The 23,809-nt window shown below is 33.7% G+C and overlaps 1 protein-coding gene across 6 annotated transcripts in view; it reads right to left on the reverse strand.

The window, feature by feature from the left end:
- CCDC138 (coiled-coil domain containing 138) overlaps positions 1–23,809 on the reverse strand; it is a 75,472-nt gene that overhangs the window by 36,593 nt on the left and 15,070 nt on the right. For 4 of the 6 annotated variants that reach the window (XM_074192154.1, XM_074192152.1, XM_074192155.1 and 1 more), the window contains 8 exons: positions 22,535–22,722; positions 20,928–21,083; positions 18,831–18,950; positions 15,628–15,705; positions 15,426–15,527; positions 11,129–11,287; positions 10,160–10,276; positions 3,639–3,828 (listed from right to left, as the gene is read on the reverse strand). In XM_074192154.1, the coding sequence (XP_074048255.1) occupies positions 3,639–3,828; positions 10,160–10,276; positions 11,129–11,287; positions 15,426–15,527; positions 15,628–15,705; positions 18,831–18,950; positions 20,928–21,083; positions 22,535–22,722 (1,110 nt within the window). The remainder of the gene's footprint in view (positions 1–3,638; positions 3,829–10,159; positions 10,277–11,128; positions 11,288–15,425; positions 15,528–15,627; positions 15,706–18,830; positions 18,951–20,927; positions 21,084–22,534; positions 22,723–23,809) is intronic. The other 2 variants (XM_074192153.1, XM_074192156.1) reach the window with 2 other exon arrangements.

The following is a 23,809-nucleotide window of genomic DNA, read 5'->3' on the forward strand; positions in this document are numbered from 1 at the left end:
GTAATTCTAAAGTAAGAACTGAATGGCTAAATATAAGATAAATTAAACTATAACTTTAAAACTTTTAAATTTATAATACATATTTATGGTTTTTACTTAAAATGACTATAAAATATCACATTTTAACACTGAGCAACTGAAAGAGAAAACAAAACCAATTCTATTTTAAATAAAAATTACCAAGTTAAAAGAACTAGTCAATGAGTATTCATTCAATTGCTGATTCATACCCTCCAATGAGAGGGCATCTATTTCCTTCCATTACAGTTTCTGGCTAGTTCTAAATGCTAGGAACTTTTTCATTTCACAAGTCTAACTCTTTCTAACTCTTTCATTTCCACATTTCAACCACTGCTCTTAGTTAGTACTGCCCTCTGGGGCCAAAAAAGTCTGAATGGATCTTTCGGGTGATATCCTTCAGATACTTAAAGATAGCTAGATAAGCACATGCTTTCCAATCTTCTATTTTCTAGGCTAAATATCACTAGTTACCATCAATAGCACATTTTTCATTATGTCGTTACTATGGACTTCAAAAAATAAAGTTATCATTCATGTAAATACAAGGGTGACAGCTAAGTGGCAAAGTGGATAGACTCATCTTCCCAAATTCAAAATGACCTCAAACACTTACTGGCAGTATGACCTTGGGCAAGTCACTTAATCTAGTTTCCTCAGTGTGCTCATTTGTAAAATAAGTTGGAGAGGAAAAGGGCAAACCACTCCAGGATCTTGTCAAGAAAACCCCAATTGGGTTACAAAGAGTTAAACACAACCAAGACTGAACAACATCTCTCTCATTCCTCAGCACTGAGATAAATACTTCCTGAGTTTTTAATGTTACAAAAAGTAACTCAATACATTGCCCTTAAACTGGGATTTGTTTTTTTGTTTTGTTTGTTTTTATTTGGGGGGGGGGGTTTGGTAAAGCAATGGGCTTAAGTGACTTGCCCAAAGTAATGCAGCTAGGAAGTTGTTAAATGTCAGCAATGAAATCTGAACTCAGGTCCTCCTGATTCCAGGGTCAGTGCTCTATCCACTGCATCACCTAGCGGCCTAAAATCAGATTTGTTAATCTAAAAAGTTCCAAACTCTAGTTCCTCCACTAACTAGTAATCCAAAAAAATTTCATGTGCCAATCAAAAGGTCAAGTTTAATTATATTTAAACCTTATCAAAATGGATACCTCATAAATCAAGTGACCTAAGAAAGAAAAAGTAAACTCTGGCTAAAGATAAAAGCATATTAAGTTCCAGGAAAATACTCTTAATATGCTTGAATCTATTTTTCACATTAATTATAAAACATAACTGTCGATTAAAAATGGCAACAAGATTTATAATAAGACTAATTTTATGATGACAATTTCTTTTTTAATGAGACCTGCAATTTCATCAGTGTATGAAATTCCTAGGAAAGAACTTTATCAACACTGATAGATAGTACCTTCTCTGAAATGTCCAGTTTTACAGTAATCTCTCTGGTAACACAATAAACTATTAAACTACAGTTATTAGTTTAACAATTCATAACATATTTTAGTGAATGCCAACATCACTACCACCATCTTATTCAGACCCTCATCAAGACTATTATAAAAGCCTCCTATTTGTTTCCCCTGCCTCAAGCTTCGATCTACACTGACCTACACTCCATCGAGCAACCAAAGTGATTTATCTAAAGCACTGGCCTGATCATGCCATTAATTTACTCAACAAACTTCAAAAGTCCCTAACTACTTCAAGGATCCAATATAAATTCCTCATTTAGGCACTTAATAATTACTTGCTGATGAAACAAAACTTTTTACATCATATTTAGAAAATTTTATGAATATCATACACTTCCTAAAATACTCCATTTAGAGTAATGGCCTATAAATAATTGCTCTCCAAATAATGGCAAATTTATGTCATTTATTTTTTGCAAGTGAAAATCCTCTTCCACACCATATTGCCATTTATCCTCAAATTATTTGTCATAATTATTGCATTTTACAACACTTGAATAGAAATCTGACAATTAAGAATTAGAATTGTAGATCATTATAAAGCAAGAAGTACTGATATGAAAAAAAAATCCAAATAAAAAGTCTTCAGACCTAACAGTCATTAATTTAATTAATAAACTATTTCTTATAAGAATTTGGTTCAAGGAACAGAGAACCATCTCCCTACAGTACTGGCACAGTTCTTAATTATCTGCAGTAAAATCAAACAGTTTTGTTAAGCAATAAAATCATCTGTCTTTCATTTTAACTTAATAAAAAAAACTTAAATCATGAACTAATTTCTCTAAGTAGGAGCAAAAGTTTAATCACAGCGCCACCTGCTGCATTTTTTTAAGTTGACAAGAATGATAATTTCTCATTAACATCCAATCTTCTGATAAGGTTTAAAATAAGTTATATACTTCAGGCTATGATGAATTTTCCAATAAGGTGCATATTATCCTTTTTTTCATAACTGCTTTTTGATCTTGATTTTTCTATCATTGAAGCTTTCTAAAACACAGCATCAAAAGTTTCTTATTCAAAAGAACTGAAAAGGACTTGGGAGAGAAAATAAGAGAAATTGAAGCTAACAGAAGTTACATAACTTGTCTAAGGTCACAGGCAATGGCAGAACTGAAATTAGAATCCAGTATCTTAAGATAGAGTTTTTTTGACTGAGAGTGTAAGCCCATCTTTTGTCAGCCCCTACAAAGTTTTAAACATAATGCTCCCTAATTTGCAGTAGGGAAGAAAGTTGCTAATAGTAATTGGTATGTGGATATATCTTCAAATCCTGGAATTTGGTATGCAATTCTATGTGATTATTGTAGAGCAGCCTCAAAATGAAAAATTTCTCCAAAAGCTTATTTATCATATGCCTCTACTTTTCTCTATTAAAAGCAAGGATGTAGTAGCAGTTAAAAAAAGAGTAATGAATTAAGGCTGAAGTATAAATCTATAGTCAGGTTTATGAGGCTTTACTATTCCTTTCTCCTACTAGACAGCAATGTGAGGTTCATGGGCACTGACCAGAAAGACTACATCTAGGAGTAGAATTAGGGTCCCACCCAAAGATAACAAGACTTAAAATGATATGTCAAGGCTAAGATACTGGGTTATCAAGTTTTTTCTCTCGTTCATTCAACCACTACCCCCAAACATCTATAATGTTAAAGGCAGAAACAGGCAAACAATTTAAATAAAGGTCATTTCTAATTTATTAAGTAAAAAAAAATGTGCCTGAGAAAACTTGAGATTTGGCAGTGACATATAACTAACTAGGGTTCTGGTTCCTAGTTTCACATTTTCTAAAAGATCTTCTGTTCTTCATCTACTAGGCAGAGAAAGAAAATCTCTCTAAAACAAATTCTTTCTTTGAACTAGTAACTAAGACTTTCCAATAGCTGGAGCACTAAACTATTTTGATTCACTATCAATCATTGTCCACTTACAATAAATACTTATGATGTATCAAAAGTTGTCAAAGTAGTATCAGAAAACTGAAAAAGTTTTTAACATAATAGCGCAAATCTGAACCTTACATTTTATGGCTGTAACACCCATTAGAAGTTGCTAAATAATAGTTTTGCCTTACATCCCAGGTGTTTACCAAAAGTAAAGCAACAAACAGATTTTGGGAGCTTACCTTGAGTTACTGTTTTGAGTACAATCAAAGTTGATAGAAATCTTAAAGATATATTTGGGCTCTTAAAGAAAATTGCTGTCTTTGGCTTATTTGCCACAAAAACTTCCGAAGAAGTACCATGAGTTTCCTTAGTTACTCCTTTGAAGATTTCTTCACCTAGTCTTCTCATTGTTGCTGTCATTGTTGAATGCTGTTAAAAAGATGTACTATTTTCACAATGTGGCTGCACATGTAAATAAATCAAAGTCAAAATACAAATTCTAAATAGTAAATAAATAAGTCAAAATGACAAAAAAAATTTAAAGACAGGAATGAAATAATGGGAGAGAAAAAAGTTCTCATTAAAATATATTTAAATGTTTTAGACTTGGGTATACTGAAGAAATTGAACTTAAGTCTTAATAGAAATTAACTACCTACCAAGATCAAGATAAAAGCATCCATCATTTAAATTATTTATGTTCAAAAACAAAAGTGAGAGGTAGCCAGGTCAAGTGAAGTATCAACAAGTCCAATGGGCTCTTCCCATAAAATCCTCCTCTAATGCATCAGCATAGCAAGAAGGTAATCCCAGGTGCCAAAGGCCAAACCAATGTAATGCAAGTTCTCAAAAGATCTGCCAAGTGAAAGGCTTCAAGTGTGGTCCAGCAATAAATACTATCTATAACCTAAGATCAGTCTAGGGAGGTACGGAAATACATTTTACCAGCAAACTGGCTAAGTAATTAATTCTTTGGTCATAGGGACCTATGTAAAAGTGCTGTACAGTCCTGTTGCATATTTGTAGTGACAGAGTGGCAGAAATGAAATAGCAGGTACTCTTAATATGAAATCTTTGTCCAGTAACCAATGAATTTATAACTTCCTGGTATAATAAATCATCATACTGATATTCTAACTACAAATAAAACCAGATTAAAAAAAAAAGAAGTTGCAATTAAATAGAAGATTCACAGATTCTTTTCTGAATGGAAAATAAAAGGAGTTGGTACAGTTGATTTACTCGTAAGGCCAAAAGAAACCCCAAAATAACATAGGATACTTGTTCGTCTCACATTGCAGTGTTCGTGATAAGCACCAACAGAATACTCTGAAAATAAGTGAAATTATGTGCGCTCTCCCAAAAAAAGTTCAGGGTGGCTAGAAAGCTACATCAGGGATATCAGGAGTGGCAGGCAGTAGTAAGAAGACCTAAACAACCAAGGGTCAGAGGCTTCAAGGTCCCTAGCCCTCTGAAACCACAAAGTGCCAAGAAATTCAGCACCCTGACCCTTAAAGAAAAAGGGGAGGGGGGTCCAATCCCAATCAATCCCAATCAAAGAAAAAGGAGATCAACTCAAAATTCCAAGTGGCCCAGGTCAAGCAAGACCAAAGTAACTTCAATTAAAAGCAGGAAATAAGGCCTGGCACTTACACAATGTTGGACACAGCAACTAAAGAGAGATGAATAAACATAAAAAAGATAAAGCCACTATAATTACAATAGATGCCTAAATTCAATCCCGAAGAACTTCTCATATTGAAGAGTGGAAAAGAAAAAATTAGATTTTCCACAAAGATATGAATATCTAGGGAAAAAATAAAGCAACAGATTTTTTTTATACTGAAAATTTCTATAAACTCAAAGCAAACATAGTAAGAAAAGCATGCACGTCAATAGTCCTGATATGAAGCTTAAAAAATAAAAGGGAGGAAAAGATGACCAAGTCAGGCAGACAAACAAAAAAAAAAAGGATGATGAATAATTGAACAAGTGAGGAGAGGAGAGACAAAAAGATCAGAAAATAAAGAGAAAACAAGCAAAATCAAGGGGAAAAAAATTCTTCGATGGATCTTTGGCCAATAACTAAAGAGTGTTAGCTCTAAATGTGATAACCTCAATTCAAGCATATCTTCTCAACTTATGCTACTCTTCCATGCCTTCCTATAAATTCTTCACAGGGGGACCTCCAATGTGCTAGAGGCCTTTCTCTAAACTCCTGGCTATTATATGCAAACATAATGATGAGGCATATGTATCACTCATTATCCCTGGATAAGCCCTGTTCTGGTGCCCTAACTCCATTTCAGGCTAACTAATTCTTATATTTATACCACTTCCATTGAACACCATTTCTTCTTCTTAGGAGGAAGCATGATGCATGCAGAGAAAATCTACCATGGAGTCAGGAAGACTCAGGTTCAAATTCTACCAGATATATTCTAGCTATTATGACCATGAACAAATCAAATTCATTTAATGTCCTGGGTAATTTTCTTTTCTTTTCTTTCTTTTTTGGCTGGGGGTGGGAAGGTGGGCTTTGCAAGGCAATAAGTGACTTGCCCAAGGTCACAATGCTAGGTAAATTGGAAAGGGCACAGAATTTACCTCCACATTGTCTGCAACAGGTGTAGTCAGAGAAAACACAATTATGTTGGTGGTCATAATAAATGATCATCACAAGCAATGCAATATATTATGAGCAAGTGTCCCAATAAACATTTATTATTGCTTTTGGAGTCTCAATGAAATTAATTTTATTAACTCCTTTGTCTTTCAAAGGACCACTTTGAAGTTATTCTTACATTTGGCTACAACTTTCTTTTGTCTTCTGGCTTTGGGTATTGTGAGTAAGTCAATATTACTTTAAGTCAGATCTTTTAGAAGTATGATTAACCTATTTTACAGGCATTATACTAGATAATGGGGAAGGGATAAAAAACCAAAATGAAACAGTTCTATCAGGGGAAACAAACACGAACATATATAGACTAAAAGGAAATTTGGTTGGAGAAGGGGAACGCACCTCACAGCTGGGAAGGATCAGACAACGTTTTAGTGCAAAACCTGATACTTAAGCTGACTCAATGGAAATTAGGAGTTCTAAGAAATGTAGGTGAGAAATTAAGGGTATGCTCATCATTTGGGGAATGGCTAAACAAGAAATCATGAGTGGCCAAACTTTAGAGAAACCTGGAAAGACTTGCATGAACTGATGCTGAGTGAAGGGAGCAGAACCAGGAGAACATTGCTCACATTCACTAACAATATTGTAGGGACAGCTATATGGTGAAGTGGATAGAGAACCAGCCCTGGAGTCAGGAGGACCTGAGTTCAAATGTAACCTCAAACACTTAATAATTACCTATGTGACCTTGGGCAAGTCACTTAACCCCATTGCCTTTCAATAAAAAAAACAACACCTATAACAACATTGTGAGTTGATCAACTTTGATGCATGCAGCTCCCCTTGGCAGTTCAGAGAGCTAGAACCCTGAGAGACCTGCTATGGACATCATCCATATCCACAGGAAAAACTATGGAGTCTGAATGCAGAGCAAAGCATTCTATCTTCATTTTTTAAAACTTCTTTTATGTTTTTCTTTCTTTCTCATATTTTTTTTTCTTACCTTTAGTTCTAATTCCTCTTTCATAGCATGACTAATATGGAAATGTTAAACATGATTGTACAAATACAACTTTTACCAACCTATTCACCATGATGACGAGGGGAGAGGGAAGGGAGGGTAGTAGAAAAATGTGGAATTTATAATCTTGCAAATGATGTATGTTGAAAACTACCTTTGCATGTAATTGTAAAAATAAAACAAAATAATAAAGAAAAATAAAAGTGGAGGTGACTAGTGGAGGAGAAGCACATTCTAGGCCTGGGGGAGGACAAACAGTACAAAGATATGGAGATGATGGGGAAATGGAGTCTCACGTTTGATGAATAGTAAAAAAGGTGGCCAATAATGGCAGGAATATAACATGTGAAAGGAAGTAATGTGTATTAAAGTAATTAGGGTAAACTGCACAGTATTTTGAGAGTCAACAGACAAGGTAATATTTGATCTGGAGGAGATAGGAATATACTGAAAGTTATCAAGTAGAAGAACATGTTCAGACCTGAGCTTAAGAAAAATCATATTGGCAGTTGTGTGGAAGACAATGAGAATGACAAAGCAGGACAAATTGGGAGGATCCTATTTTAACAGTTCTTATGAAAGTTATGTTTGTAGAGAGAAGATGAAAGACCTATGTAGAAGTATAAATTATAAGATTTGGCTACTGATTAGACATATGGGGTAATAGTGAAGAGTTGAGGTGTAGATGCTCTGAAGTGTAGATGTAAACAATGTTAAAAGGAGTACTGATGGTCAGGTAAGGATAAAAACAGCTGTTCATCTCAACCAACACTTCTTTATCTCTTTCCCCCAGAAGAAAACTGACAAATAAGATAGACCAGTCATCCACAGAAAAGCTGCTGATGGTCACTTGCAGTCAAAGCATTTTTAGCTAATCAAATAGCTGCAGATGGGATAAGAGGGACTCCCTATAAAGCCTGACAGGCCAGACTGGTAACTCTTAGTGATCTGAAGGGGTGATACTGACCTTAAAAGAAATAGAAAACTTTAGAGACAGGTTTGTAGGGAAATAGCAGTTCTATATTGGATATGCTGAGTTTGCTATATCTATAAGCTATACTCTATGAAAAAGTATAATAGGCAGTTAGTGATATAGGACTGGAAGTCTGGTCTTTAATATGTATAGATATTTGTACCATCTGCTTAGAAACAATGAAATTAATTAACTGAAGATCCAGAAAAAGATTCTAAAGAGTGACTAAACTGGTAGAAACAAAAAAAAGCAACGTTACAAAAATCCAAATCAGAAAGAATGTCCAAGAAAGGCTAGTCAACTATTTTAGTCTGTTTTTTTTACTCTTGTTTTTTGCAAGGCAATGGGATTAAGTGACTTGTTCAAGGTTACACAGCTAGGAAATTAGTATTTGCCAGTGCTCTATATACTGTACCACCTCGCTGCCCCCTGGTCAACTACTTCAAATACTGCCAAAGACAAAAAAGGATTAGGACTGAGAAAAAGTAAATAGATTTATAAATAAAAAGACATTGGTAACTTTGAAGAAAGCAGCTTGACATGCATGATGAAATCAGAGGCAAAATGTTGAAAGGAGTGTAAGTGAGAGAAGAGTAAGTATAAGTAATAACTGTAGATACTAGGTTGTGGACATTTTAGGAGTTGATATGAGAAAGAGAAGAGAAATTCAAAACAGTAGATTGAAGGCATTCTTTTTTGGCTTGATTTTTAAAGGATAGGGAGTCTTGAACATGTTTATGATCAGTAGAAAAAGAATCAGTAAATACGGAGAGATTGAAGATTAAAAGGGCAGGGAGGATTGCTTTATCCCTTCTTCTTGTATCCTCAGTACATGGTACCTTGTCCACAGGTTTTTAATAAATATTCATTAATTGATTGAATTACTGTTGGGGAAACCACTTAAAATAAACAAGTGGAGACAGCATCAATAAAGTACCAGTAGTACTTTTTTTGAAGTGTTCTTTATAGAAAAAGTCATTATTTCATCAGAGAGAGGAGTAAATAAGGAAAGAATGGGGAAATGATATCAAGGAATTATGAGTTATATAAAGGGGAGAAGAGAAAACTCAAAGCAAAGAGCCTCTATTTTCTCATACAGTCTAGCATGAGGCAACATCTCATAAGAGAATGTAATTCTAGGAGGCATATGGGACATCTAAAGAGAAAAGAAAAGTGGTGATTGTGTGATGACACATCAACACATTCACACGAGCATACTCTCAATCACAGAATAGAAGGATTGCCTTGTGTCAGTGTAGGTCCAAGGCAGATCAGTCAACAAGACCCATTCAGCAGTTTCTGTACTTTCCTCCAGGTCCCCCAAGTGAGTAGAACCAAAGGAAGTAGATTGTGGGAATTATTCAGACTTGGAATTTGGCAAGGCAGGAAGAGAAGTAGGACAGAGGAACAAAGAATTCAAGGGCAAAGGATAAGGTAAAGTTGAAATGGTTAATTAGAGTGTCAAAATTGGGAAAGAAAGAAATTATAACCAAAGCATAGATGAAAGCTTTTGGAAAAGTGAAAAAGGATGGAGGATCAGAGGTCTAAGAGGAGTTAGATACAGGGAATGCTAAATAGATGTTATAATTAGATAAAGAATTTCAGAATGGGTAGAAACAAAATCAAGAGTATGACTATGTCTGTGTAGGGCTAAGGGAGAGCAGAAGAATGGGTCAAGGGGGTTGAGTACATTGAGGGTGCCAGAATGAGGAACGATTATGAGATATTTAAGAACCAGAGGACAGAACAAAGAGAAGGCAGGACCAGAAAAAGAACTAATTGTTAAGGTTAATTTGGTGGGAATGAGAGAATTAGCAATGTAACACTCCCATTAAGAGTAACAAAAGTTAAGTTAATGTTTCTACTATCTAAAAACTGTGTGTGTGTGTGTGTCTCTTTATCACCCTTTGTCCCTTTTCTCAAAGCTCAATGCTCCATCACTACAAGAACATACAAGAGCCTTATAGAATTAAGTGGCATTTGTACTTTTCTTAGTTTCATGGGTTACTGTGGTCAAATCACAAACTTATTATCAGTCTACTGGCAAAGACATTAGTTGTACTTAGCTAGGATAGTCATCTAGGACTATATTCAAAAAGAAATAATAAACAAATGTTAGTTGAAAACAGAATATTATTACCTGTGTCCCATGATCTAGCTGCCTTATAGACCAATAAATAAATTTTATCACAGGCAAATATAGTTTCAGGTTAACAAATGGCATCCACTGTAGTTGCTCTGCAATCACAGGTAAAAGCTGGAGAAAAAAAAAGTTTTTTAAAAAATGAAGACATTAGATTTGAATATGTCCAAAACTGTCTTCTGAATAAAACATTGTTTTTCCAAAATGTTTTTAGGAAATACAACATTATTACAGTGACTGTAAGACTACAAAGTGACTTTGAGGAAAGAGACAATATGATCTTAAATACATAAGTTCTATTATTTTTGTTTAAAACAAAACTGATTTATGTGTATCAGATCTATATGTATGTTTAAATAAAAGCCTTTATGCCATTATATCTGGCTAATTTCTATAATAACAAAGATCAAGTAACAAATCATTAACTGGAATTCTACTTGTACTCAGTCTATTAATAAAGACTATTCATGTATGTTTTAAGACAATTTGCCTTTTCAACAAAAACATGCCTGAAATAAGTTAGATTAACTAATATTCATGTCCTGATACCTATGATCAATTAATATGTTCCTCATTCACAATTATAAATAGAACTCTAAGTCATTAATATGCTAAATATTCTTTCCTAATGCTATTATCATGCTGGTATATAATTGATAGCTTCAACATCTAATGAAAATTTTGCCTTTAATGGAAAAAATTTACTTAAGAATCAAAAGAAGAGAAAATATTTCTATTACTAAAAGACAAAAACCTGAACTTGAGGGGGGGGGGAGATGCAGGCTACTATTATAAAATGTACCTGAAACAAATAATAAAAGAAAAAACTTAAAACTTCTCTTGTTTTCAGTGCATTTAGAACTGGAAAAAAATGAAAATTACTTTCAATACTTATTTTACAATTGAATTACGTTATTTTTAGAAAATGCAATATGATTTCTTACTATTTTCAAATTTTAAAAATACCTGTACACATTTCTCTTGAATATAGTTTTTATGAGTGGAAGATTGGCATGACTGCTTTTGAAGATGTCCTTCACCATCTCCTGGTTTCAGTTTGCTTAAATGATGGTCTGAGATCCATTCCATCAAAACAATTAAAATCTCATAGACACGTCCATTAGCCTATAAGTTAGAAATCAAGTCATAAATTTTTCTACTTTTAACTCAGACAATTTAAAAATGTATCAGATCGGACCACAACCAAGATGGCTGTGTGAAGGCAGCATTTCTCAGGAACTCCTTCCCCTAAACCTCCAAAAAAACAAATGATGGCTGTAGCCAAAATTTAGAGGGGCAGAACCCACAGAAAGACTGAGTGATACATTTTCCCCAGTCGAAAATAACTTAGAAGTTCATCAGGAAAGGTGTTTCACCAGGAACAGGGGGTGGGAAAAAAAGCCACAGTCCCAGCACAGCTTAGCCCAGTCCAGCACAGAGATCACCAGCAACAGCTTGAAGGGCCAGAGAGAAACCTGCTACACCAGAATGAGTGTGGAGTAAGGAGTACTGGTTGCAGAATCTGCAGTGAGAATCTGGAGAAAGAAGCCTGCACCCCTAGAGACTGTAAAGGAAGTCTACAGAGATTTCTCTGTTCTCCCTCCCAGTAAGTCTCTGCTGTTTGCTTACACTCAGACCCAGATTGCAGTTTGGGCTTCCATACTAAGATAGCTGGATCCCTCCTTAAAGCCTCAGGGCAGAGGGAAGTGGGGGGGGGGGGGGCTCCATCTACATATCAAAGCACAGGCAAGAGAGCATAAGGCCAATGGTGGAATAAGACACCAGTGGGGTGTCCCCCACCCAAAAAATAACAACCCTAAAGCCTTGGAAGTGCTATAAATTAGTCTTGGGCTGAGGAAATGAGTAAACAGAAAAAGAAGAATCTAACCATAGAGAATTACTTTAGTCCCATGGAAGATCAAAACACATATTCAGATGATGACAAAATCGAAGTTTCCTTATCCAAAACCTCCAAGAGAAATAGAAAATGGGCTCAGACTATGGATGAGCTCAAAAAAGACTTTGAAAAGCAATTAAGGGAGAGGGAGGAAAACTTGGGGGGAGAAATGAGACTGATACAGAAAAATCATGAAAGCCAAATCAAAAGCTTGGTGAAAGATATACAAAAAAAAAAAATACTGAAGACAAAAAACCAGTTAGGCCTAATGGAAAAAGAAAAACAAAAAGGCAAATCAGGAGAAGAATGCCCAGAAATGGCCAGCTGGAAAAGGAGCTAAAAAAGCTCTCTGAAGAAAATAACTCCTTCAAATGCAGAATGGAACTAAAGGAAGCTGATGACTTTGCAAGAAATCAGGAAGAAATAAAACTCTTCCAAAAAAGTCAAAAATTAGAAGAAAATGTGAAATATCTCATTTGAAAAACAAGTGACCTCAAAAACAGATCCAGAAGAAATAATTTAAAAATCATTGGGCTATCTGAAAGCCACAACCAGGGGAAGAACCTAGACTTCATTTTTCAAGAAATAATATGGCAAAATTGTCCTGAGATCCTAGAAGCAGAGGGTAAAATAGAAATCAAGAGAATTCATCGGTCAACCCCTGAAAGGGATCCCAAAAGAAAAACTTCCAGGAATATTATAATCAAATTCCAAAACTCCCAAATCAAAGATAAAATTCTAAAAGCTGCCAGAAACAGACAATTCAACTACCAAGTATCCATAGTCAGGATTACACAGCATCTGGCAGCATCTACATTACGGGTTTGTAGGGATTGGAATAGGATATTCGGAAGGCAAAAGATCTTGCTTTACAATCAAGATTCAACTACTTAGCAAAACCGAACATCTTCTTTCAGTGGAAAAGATGGGACTTTCAAACTCTCCTATTGAAACAACCAGAGCTGAACAGAAAGTTTGATCTCCAAGTATAGGACTCTGGTGAACAATTGAGGGAATGGAAGAGAAGGAATTAACTATGAGGAATTTAATGATGATGAACTGTTTGTATTCCTGCATGGGAAGAAGATATTGATAACTCATTTGAACGTTCTCATTTATAAGAGCTGTTAGAAGGAGCATATATAGACAGGACATAGGAAGGAGTGGAATATAATGGTATAATATAGTAAAAAGATGGTGTCAATGGATGATGGGGCAAAGTACTGGGAAGAAGGAATAGGAGATGAAGAAGAAGCTAAGAAATTTCACATAAGAGTCAAGAAAAAGCTTTTTCAATGAAGTGGAAAGGGGGAAGGCAAGGGGGAATCAGTAAGCCTTCATTCTCATCAGAAATGGCTCAGAAAGGAAATAACATACACACTTAATAGGGTGAGGAAATCTATCTTACCCTAGAGAAGGATGGGAGGAAAGGGACAGGATAAGGGGGGATGGGGAGGGAGGGAAGGAGGGAATAGGTGATAGAAGAGAGGGAATATCAAGGGAGAGTACTCAGATTCAACACATTTTTGGACAGAGCCAGACTGAAAGGAGAGAGAGAGAACAGATATGAGAGTAGGGAGAAATAGAGGGGAGGTACAGCTAGAAATAGCAACTGTGGGAAAAATATTGAAACAACTTCTCTGGTGGATTTATGATAAAGAAAGCATCTCACCAAAGAGACAGAGCCATTGGAATCTGAACACAGACTGAAGTACAATTTTTTTTCTCTCTCACTATTCTTAAGGTTTCTCATCTTCTTGGGCGGGGGAGGGGGTTTATGTTTACTCTTATAACACATTCTATTTACATCAATGTATGGCATGGAAACAATGTAGAGACAATCAGACAGCTTTCTGTGTGTGGGGGAATTGTAGAATTCAGAGTCTTGCAAAAAATGATGGGTACATATTACTATTGTATATAATTGGAAAACAAATAAAATGTTAAAAAAAACACAAAAATTTATCAGATGATTGCACAAAAACCAATCTAAATATCCACAATTTGGATGATAAGATTGCTCCAAAATAACCAAAAATTTCCTTCTGTATCATTGATGCTTATTAGAATATACAATAAATAAACCTTCCAAAAATGAGATATATATGAAAACATTTGCCATAGAAATTGTTCAAAGCTCTTTATTTCAGTTTGGTACAATGGAATTTCCTTTTTAGAACTGGATATGAAGGATTAACAAAGTGAAAGATCTTTGTAGTCAGTAAATTCCTATTTTGGGAATCCCTGCAGCAATTTTTTCCCTCAAATATTAAAGGTTATGCTTGTAGAGCCCCAACAGATCCCATGCCAGGCTGGAAAGATCTGGCATCTGACAACCAATAGTTAAAGCAGGAGAAGTTCAACACCAAAGAGCTGATAAAGAGACTCATAGTATAGACCAGAAACTCATCTACTAATGCAGAGGAGCTCCTAATTGAATCAAATTTTGAAGTTTTACACTGTGTGTGCACATATTTATAGTATAAAAAAACACAAACTTAGATAAACTTTAGATCCCACCTCTGACACTGCCTGACTGGTGGGCAAATTACTTGCTATGTGTCCCAGACAATTCCACAGAATCTGTCAAAGTTATAGACAGTTTTTGATCTCTTCAATTAGAGGAAGGACTTCTTACATTGGAGGTTTCTGTATTTAAAAAATCCTTTAAATATTCAAGTATTACCATATTCTCTCAGAACTATTCAATGTGAAAGGAAAAAAGGTTAAGGATATAACTCAAAAACAATTTGTATTACTGCAGAGATTTCTTTTGCCTTTTCTTTATCAGAGGGACACTATATTTAGAGACAGACATAACCTTAAAGGTAGTGAAAAAATGTTTAACTGGGATTCAAGAAATTTAGAATCAAATTCTTTCTAGAAGTATGACCATGGAAATCTGATCACCTAATCTGAAAAATGAAAATATAATGCTTAAGTAGATATTGTGAGAATCATATGAAATATTATACATAAATCACAAACCCTAATGTTTGTGTATGTAAATTTGGTTATTATTATTATTAATAACAGTACTAAGTGACATTTTGTTGATAGACTAGTCAGTGGTCAAAGAATTTTTCATGTGTCAATGGACAATAAATCTCAATATAAGAAAAACTGGGGGGAATCTATAAAACAACACAATAGCAAAATATATTAAGTAGTATAGAGTTTTTTTATTCTGAGTTTCTGCATTCCTATCTATCTTCTTCAAAGTTTTCAAATATTTATTTAAGCAACAGACTATAATACTGTAAATTTTTATTTTGGGTTACTTTTGATAAAAGGTTAATAATGATCATCAAATATGTCTACTTTATCATTCTTTCCATTTATAAAAAGCTATTATTCATATTGTACCTTATTAATTCTTGATGTTTTTTCTTGCTTTGTAATTTTCATTTCCTTAAGGGATGGAGAAATAGCCTTACACTTCTGTACTGCCACAAAATCACACTTCCTCTGTAAAGGCACATTAATCCATGAAATAAATTACATTTATTTTTAAATTGATCAAAAACAAAAGGACTTAAAAAAAACTGATGTGAAAGAGTAAACTCACCTGTAAATTCTCTAAACGACCTTGAACTTTTTTAGCCTGAACTTCCATTTTCTTGTTTTGCTCACTTACATCATTTAACTAAAAGAGAAAAATAAAATATTCATAGGAATAAAATTTAATGCAATTCTCAATCACACTTTAGACAATTAATAATGTGCCAATTATTATGCTAAATGCTGTGGACATAAAGGCACAAAACAGTCTGCTCTCAAAGAACTCAATCCAACATAGGAGAAATTTTGTTAAAACAACTTATACACAAGATAAACTGGAAAAAAAGTGAGCAGAAAAAGGGATTGCAATTAAGAAAGACTAGAAAAGACTTCCTGTAAAAGATAAGATTTTATCTGGCACTTGAATTCAGGAAGTGGAGATGAGGAAAGAGAGAATTCCATGAAAGGACAGTCAGTAAAAATGTTCAAAGTTGATAGTTGGAAGCCAGTGTCAACAGATGGAAGGAGGGGAGGGAAAGTATAAGAAGCAAGAAGACTTAGATGGGGGATGGGAAGGGAGTAATGGGTCACAAAGTGCTTTGCACAATAGAGGATTTTAGTTAATTGAATAAGGATGTAACTATGCCAGTTGAACAGAGAATGAACTAAAGTTAGGAGATTTTTTTGTGGCAGGCAGATCAACCAGCAAATTATTTCTGTAGTCCAGGTATGGGATGATAAGAATCCACACCAGAGTCAAGAGTAGTGATGGATGTTTCAAAGGTGAAATAGATAGGCCTTCACAAAAGATTGGGTAAGAGGGATGAGAGAAAATGAGGAATCTAGGGTGACATCCAGGTTGAGAGGCTGAGAGGACTGGGAGGCTAGTGATGCCCTCAACAGTAATAGGAATACAATTATTATTTTCCTATAGCTATATATAACTCAATTAAAATCATATTACCAATATTTCTTTATCAAGGGGATTGACTTTTTTAAAGGTTATGCTAGTAAGAGTACAAGTTCTGGTCTATACTATGATGCTACTGTTTTTACTATTATGTACTTTATGTATTATGTTATTTACCAGTTTAGCCAAAAATAGAAAAGCTCAACACTCAAGGATGACCAAAAGACAAAGGATAATGTGATGTAGAAAGAATCAATGAGTTCTCAAAATATCAACAGCAAAGTACCAAAATTTGTGTGTGTGTTTTGTAATAACAACTCAGATTGAAATCGTACTTTAAAGGTTTACAAAATAAATAACTAAACCCACGACTCAGTAAAGAAATGTTGAGAGTGTCTCTAGAAAGTATAATATATATTCTGGAAAGTTATATTTCTCAATGTATCATGAACAAAATGTATATAATCTAACATAAAAATGTATTTACCTACCATTTTTTCTCTCAACAGCATAAATGATCATTTGTGTCTATAAAAGTGACTAAAGAAATATGTATTTATTTATGTGTATGTACATATGCATATATTCATTTGTGTGTATATATATTTATATGCATATGCATATGCTTCTTTCAGAATTTGAGAGCACAAACCTATCAATATTCACCTAAGATAATGTGAGGTAACTGTGAAAAAACATTATCACTTAGTAATATACAGAAGAATTTATCAACCCTAATTTTTTTCAGTCTGTAAAAGAATAGTCTACATTTTTGACCAACTACCACCACCAATTAGGCAAGTAAGCAATTCCAAGCTGAAGCAGTGAGAGGTCCTGAGGAAAGATGAAGTGGCAAATGCCAGGTAGGTCAAACCACTATCACCATCCTGACCACCACCTCCCTTCTGATACCCATGGAAACAGACCAGAACCAGAAAATGCAGTGCCCCCAAAATCAATAGTCCAACTTATACGCCAACTCCTTTAGTAATTATGGAGGGAAGCCATCTTTGTAGTGAAGGGGTTCACCAATTCCATCATAACCAACAACAAATAACAACCAATAAATAGGCAGGCAAGCCCAAAAGACCCAGGAATAGCAGCACACCAAGATCACCAACACTCCTTCCAACCTGGTCCCTGTAGCCAACATTCAGACGCAAACCCCAACATCATATGCTGTCATATACATAGATGACAGGCAAGTGAGCTTGATTTTAAGTAGCAAGGGGTTCAGATAGAGAAGTAAGAGGCAACATGTGGAAGGCAGTTCAAACAACATCACACTGACCACCAACACCTCCCTTTGTATCCTAGGAGAGACAGCCTAACATTCCAAGATTCCTGAGAATACCAATATCTTCCAAACTAACAGTCCATTAAAGAGAGCAAACATTATAGAGAAGGAGTATGCTATTCTAACCATCACCAACACTACCCATTGCCATCCATGAGCAGTAAACCCAAGAGTCCCAGGATAACAATGCCTTCTCAGATCACAAAACATTGTCCTGGGAATCATGTCTATGGAGTTACAACCTGTCAACTGCCTCTATGGGTGCTGTTATCCACTACTCTTTTCAAAAGCTGAAAATAGTAAAAAAAGAAATCCTCACCACAAAATTAATGTCAAGCAATTGAACATCAGAAACATTTTTTTCCAGTGGAAAAGACATTTAAAAATATCCATTATCATCTGCTTTGCCACTGTACCTTTAGATCAAGAACTGTCTTGCTTTTTCTATTTGTATCCCAATACTTCACAGGTTATCTATCCCTCTCTTCCTCAAACATATCCTTTGTTCTCAAGGAGGATCATGACATCAAGGTGTTGTCAAGATATACAAGTGAATTGGATTTAAATGAGGAGGTCTTGGGTCAGACTTGGTCCAGTGGTCATATATCGATCAGGCCACCTGGAGATGGCTCTAGATACAGTGGGAGATCTTAGCCTTTTAAAGGTAAGGTATTTAATAGGTCTCAGTGATTCAAAATTTTCAGTATAAAACCCTGAGAAAGAAAGGCTTCAAAAGAAGTGGTATATATTCAACATGGCCAGAATCCAGTCTTTTAAAATATCATTTGTTCCCACAGCCAGAATATTTCTTTCATTGGCTGCTAAAAATTATATTGGCTTACTGTTTGCTTGTTTTTTTAAGCTCTAGTAATCATTTTTTAATCTACAGAAATTTCGTATTGTCAACATCTCAGACATTTACCAAAGTAGTTGAGGAAAAAGATGATGTCACTTAAGAATTGTCATGCTTAAAATAAGTCTTTAATAAAATTATTTACATAATAAAATAATAAAATTATTAATTTAAGTTTTACCCACAAATAGGAATGAAAATTTCTCTTGCCTGTTTTTTCAGGGTATCATTTAATTCTTTCAATGTGTCAAAAGATGACTTGAGTCTCTTGTTTTCTTTAGTCTTTTCTTTAAGAGCTTCTGATAAATGTTTAATTTCTTCAATGTGATGCTTAAAGGGAAAAAAACTTCTAAAAATTAGTAAAGGACACAGTTTCAGTAATATGTTCAGAAAGTTAGCAACTAACAACAATTAATTAAAAGTTATTGATATTTTAAATCATGCAGATCAAAAAAATTTTTTTTAAATTATTGCACAAAGTTCACTACACCTGATGACTTAATCATCATAAGATTTATGGTCTCTTGACCCAAGTTCAGATCACTAAAAAATGAAATTCAGTTAAGGATCTACTTTTGATAAAGAACAAAATCAAACACAGAAAAAGAAGATAATAAAAATATCACAAGTATGAACTAATGGACAAGTATTTGATCTCTTCCAAGAAAATTTTAAATTGTTAGAGAGAACAAAATTCAAAGAAAAAGAACAAATGAAATATTTGTCAGTTGCTCAAATGTTGCAAATTAAGACTGTATATACAAGTCAACAACTATCTAAAAAATTAGGAATAATAAATCAATCAACCAGTCATCATCTACATGATTATAACCAGTTAAGTATGATTGATTGATTTTTCTCAATGAACAGAAAGACAATTTGAAAGTATGATATAGATCCGAGGTATATCTCAGATACTATAGTGAGAAAGAGGAAAGGATCTTAAGTATCCCATAAACATGATATAGCACTTTCTTTAGAAAGTAGTCCTAAATGGTTAAGGTAAAGCAGAAACTAATACCAGAAAACAGATATTCAAAAGTTACAGCAGCCCAAATATTTGGTGTTGTTAAAGCAACTGAGCTTCTTGTAGAATCTCTGAACTGAATCATTCACCAAGTAAGAAAAAAAAATTACAAATTATATCTAAATAGGTATTAAAAAAATGATCCAGTATATAAAGTAGATGAAATGATCCAAACCAACTTTTCTCTATTTTACAAATTAAAATAAGAAAGATAAGATTTATAGATAAACTACTAAAACTTATAGCTCTCTTTTCCCTCATTCAATGCAGAATGTATTTAAACAAGCAGGTTACTTTAAAGTTTCAAAGTTCCAAAAACCAAAATCAAGAATTTTCTCAAGCTAATTATACAAATATTATGAAAATTAAGGATAGTCACTGCAACTATTTTATGAACTGTAATATAGAGGCATGGAAAAAACAGCCTCCCTATAGTTAAAGCAAAGAAGTCTGAAAAAACCACGGAACCTTATTATAGACTAAAAGATTTGAAGCTAAAGGGGTCTTTAAATGCCATTTAATTCAATCTCTTTATTTTACAATGAGGAAACTGAGGCCCAGAAAGGTTAAGTGACTTGCCCAAGGTCACATAAAAAATAAGAAGTCGAGTTGGGATTTGAACCCCAATCTTCTGGTTCCTCTTATCCTTTCTCCTATACCACATTGCCTCTTCACTCAGTCTGGACACTCCTACTAAATTTTGACTTCATGATCTTAAAGAAAAATAATTTTATTTCATTAAATTATAGTCTAATCAGAAGGTCAACAAGAATTTATTCAGTTAAATACATGAAAGACATTATGCTAAGTATTATTATAAATTTTTTCAAATCAAAGAGTTTCTAAAAATCTATCATATAAACCATATGAGCAAGCAAATAGAATATAGAAAAGTATACAATTTAGGGTTTGAAAATATTTCTTAGCAGGGTAATCCCTTCATTAGGGAATATGCCAAGCTAGGAATAAGCATCATAATAAATTAACTTCATTACATTTTTCTCATGTAACAGCTCTTAAACTTTACTTTTAGTTGAAAACCATAAAACAGATAAATATGACTGCTCAAAAGTTTCATTCAACATACACATGCATATTTACACATATCTGAATTACCAAGTCCTACTTTCTACAAATTCAAATGAAAATAAATGTTCATTTCTAGAGAAGTGCCTTCACAAGTACACCCAAAACGAAATCAACTATAAAATTCAATTTTTAACTAATCCTGTCAAGAAGAAAATTATTTACACTAAACTGAAATCTTTCTATAGAAATACCTCTTTCATAATTTGAAATTTTGTATGTATCTCTTCAACATTTTTAATTTTAGTCAAAGCAACTTCATGTTGGATGAGTAACTCTTCTTTTCGACTTAAAAAACGTTCTCGTTTTTGAAGTTGTGCAGCAAATTCCTGTTGTCCCGCATTTTCTTGCTGTGTCAAAATATATTTTAAAGGGAATTTTTTCAAAAACAAACCCAAAATACACATAGATTTGATGTAAAACACTGATTATTTTGTTGTAAGTTTAATTTATTGAAATAAATATTCCTTAGAAAATGCCTAGGAATCTCACCTTTTAGTGGACTGCACAACAGCTGGAAATAGCATTATGAGGAAATCAGAAATTTTGCAAAAGAATATATATGAATGTCCTAAATCACAAAATGTTGGTCCTTTACAAGAATCATGTTGTAGTCACCCACACTTACGTTGTTACCCTTAAACCAAAGCATGCTAAATGAAATGCCAGTTCTCTTAGAAAATGAATTGCTCTATTATGAACAAGAAAGTTACAACAGTATTTTAATAATGAACAATAATATTCCTTCTTGTTTTTGCCCAATAATCTCTTTAAGAAAGATTTCAGGAATGTTTGTGGCTTGTATACTTATAATCAGGTTACAGACTGAAAGAGAAGATATTACACATTGAACTTCTTCAAAAGAGTGAAACTGTATAAATTACAAACAGATAATAACAACCAAAGACCCTGAATTGCAGGGATTTTCTTTGAAAGCTCTGATAATTTTACATCCAGCAAAAGGGAATGCTTTTCCCTAAATAGCGGCCCAGAATTTAAGCTTACAATCCAATCTGTACAAGAAAAATACCACCCACTCTGACTTTAAAGGACAGATTTCAAATTATGTAATTTTCTTACAAAGTGTTTCCTGAAGAACTTTAATGAAGAAAAAATTTTAAAGTGTGTTTACTAGTGTTATGGAGAACACTCCATCGAGTAATTTTCATCAGAGGAAACTGTGACATAGTAAGGAAAAGGACAAGAGAGAAGAAACACAAGACTACAATCCAAATCTGATTTTACAGATGAAAAAATTAAAGCTCAGAAAGAAAAACTGATTTCCTTTCAAATTTATGATTTTGTGATCTTAAGAGGAAGCAGTATGGCATAGTGTCACAAAGATCTGTGTTCAAGTCCAGGAGAAGGATATTAGGGGTTGGATAAGTCCATCAACTGCACAATGAACACTAAACCTACAAATTGCAGAATAACTGATCTGCACTAGTAGGGGGATTTTCATCACCAACAATTGGTCTGTATCTAGCAAACCACAAGTTTAAAAACCCACACCCACCCTCATCCCCCCAAAGGTATCCCATAGAAGTGAAGTCAGTAATAAAACAAATGTTATTTTTATCAGCCTAATATAATTACCTTTAAACATTGCCCCTATATACCATTTTTATCTATCCATTCATTTCTTCCCCTTAAAATACTTCTCACAGATGATTACTAATATCTTCCCTCATCATTATCCCTACTGCTTTTAATAATTAATATACATTTAAATTTTATTGGATGCTAACTACTAAGAACATAAAATTAAACATTTCAAAATTTTCAATTCATCATGTCTCACCTGCAATTTCTGATGAATCAGAGATAATTCATTATATATCTGACTGATATGAGGTGGAAGTGAACTTTGCCTGAATTTGTTAGACATCTTGCTAGATGATATTGACTTGTCAGGATACTTCATTGGAGAACAATGCTCATCAGAGAAACACTCAATACTAGACACTGAATTACATAGCAGAGTAACATCTAAAAATAAGTAAAAATTTCAAAACCTCAAATGTATACATTAATACTTAAATTGCTAAGTAAAGTTAAATACAGATTAAAGCTTCTATAATTTTGAAGCAATATTTAGAGACAATAAACCGGGGGGGGGGGTATTCTCCAAATATTTTCATGGAAGAAACACCCACCAAGAAATCACAAACAACTGAAAGGAGAGCACGTGAAAGGATACTTCACATAAAACATTACAAGATAAAACAAGTTAAACTATAACACTTAATTCTCCTCTTGGCAACAAATAACAAAAATGACTCAAAGGGGTCACTCAGACTAAGGTGGATAAGAGTTATTCACAAAATCCAGACTATTTCAAATCAGCAAGTAATAAAGAAAGGCCTTCTTCATTAACAGCCCAGGGTTAAAGTGAGAAGCCACAAATTGCTCAATATAGAAAATAAATCTAAATCCATAGTAGAAAAAATACAATAACACAAAGAAGGTAAAATGAGCAAAAAAGAAAAAAACAATAAAAAAGAAGCTAGGAAATTCTATAGGTCATCTGAAGTAAGAAATCCATGTTAAAAAAATGCAGAATGGTTCCAAAAAGAAAAGAAAAATTAAAATAGTTGGATGGAAAGATATCAGCATAAGGGAAATCAAGGGAAATTCCAAGATTTAATCATGAAGGAACACAGTGGTTAAACTTCATAATTTCAATTTCAAACAAACAATAAGAAGAAAAGAAAAAAACCTCAGGACTAGTAATTTAAAAAAAAAAAGAAGAAATTAGAATATGATATTCCAAAAACAAAGGTGATAGGGAATGCTTCCCAGAAAAAAAAATTATGTAAAGAAATGTGTGTATATGTATATTACATATGTATACATATCTAAGTAAATATACATATCTATGTATATACATACAAGATTTGAAAATAAGAGGATTTTCAATAACACAAGAACAATCAGCTCATTTAACTGAAAGAATACAAAGATGACCAAAATATGTGATACATAAAACTTGAATCATATGAAAGATAACATAAGAGTTAAAAAGAAATCAGCTGTCTTGTGATCCTAGAGTCAGACTAGGATTTCCCTCCCCCCA

This window comes from Macrotis lagotis, chromosome 6, assembly GCF_037893015.1.
Source record: "Macrotis lagotis isolate mMagLag1 chromosome 6, bilby.v1.9.chrom.fasta, whole genome shotgun sequence".
NCBI classification, from domain to species: Eukaryota; Metazoa; Chordata; class Mammalia; order Peramelemorphia; family Peramelidae; genus Macrotis; species Macrotis lagotis.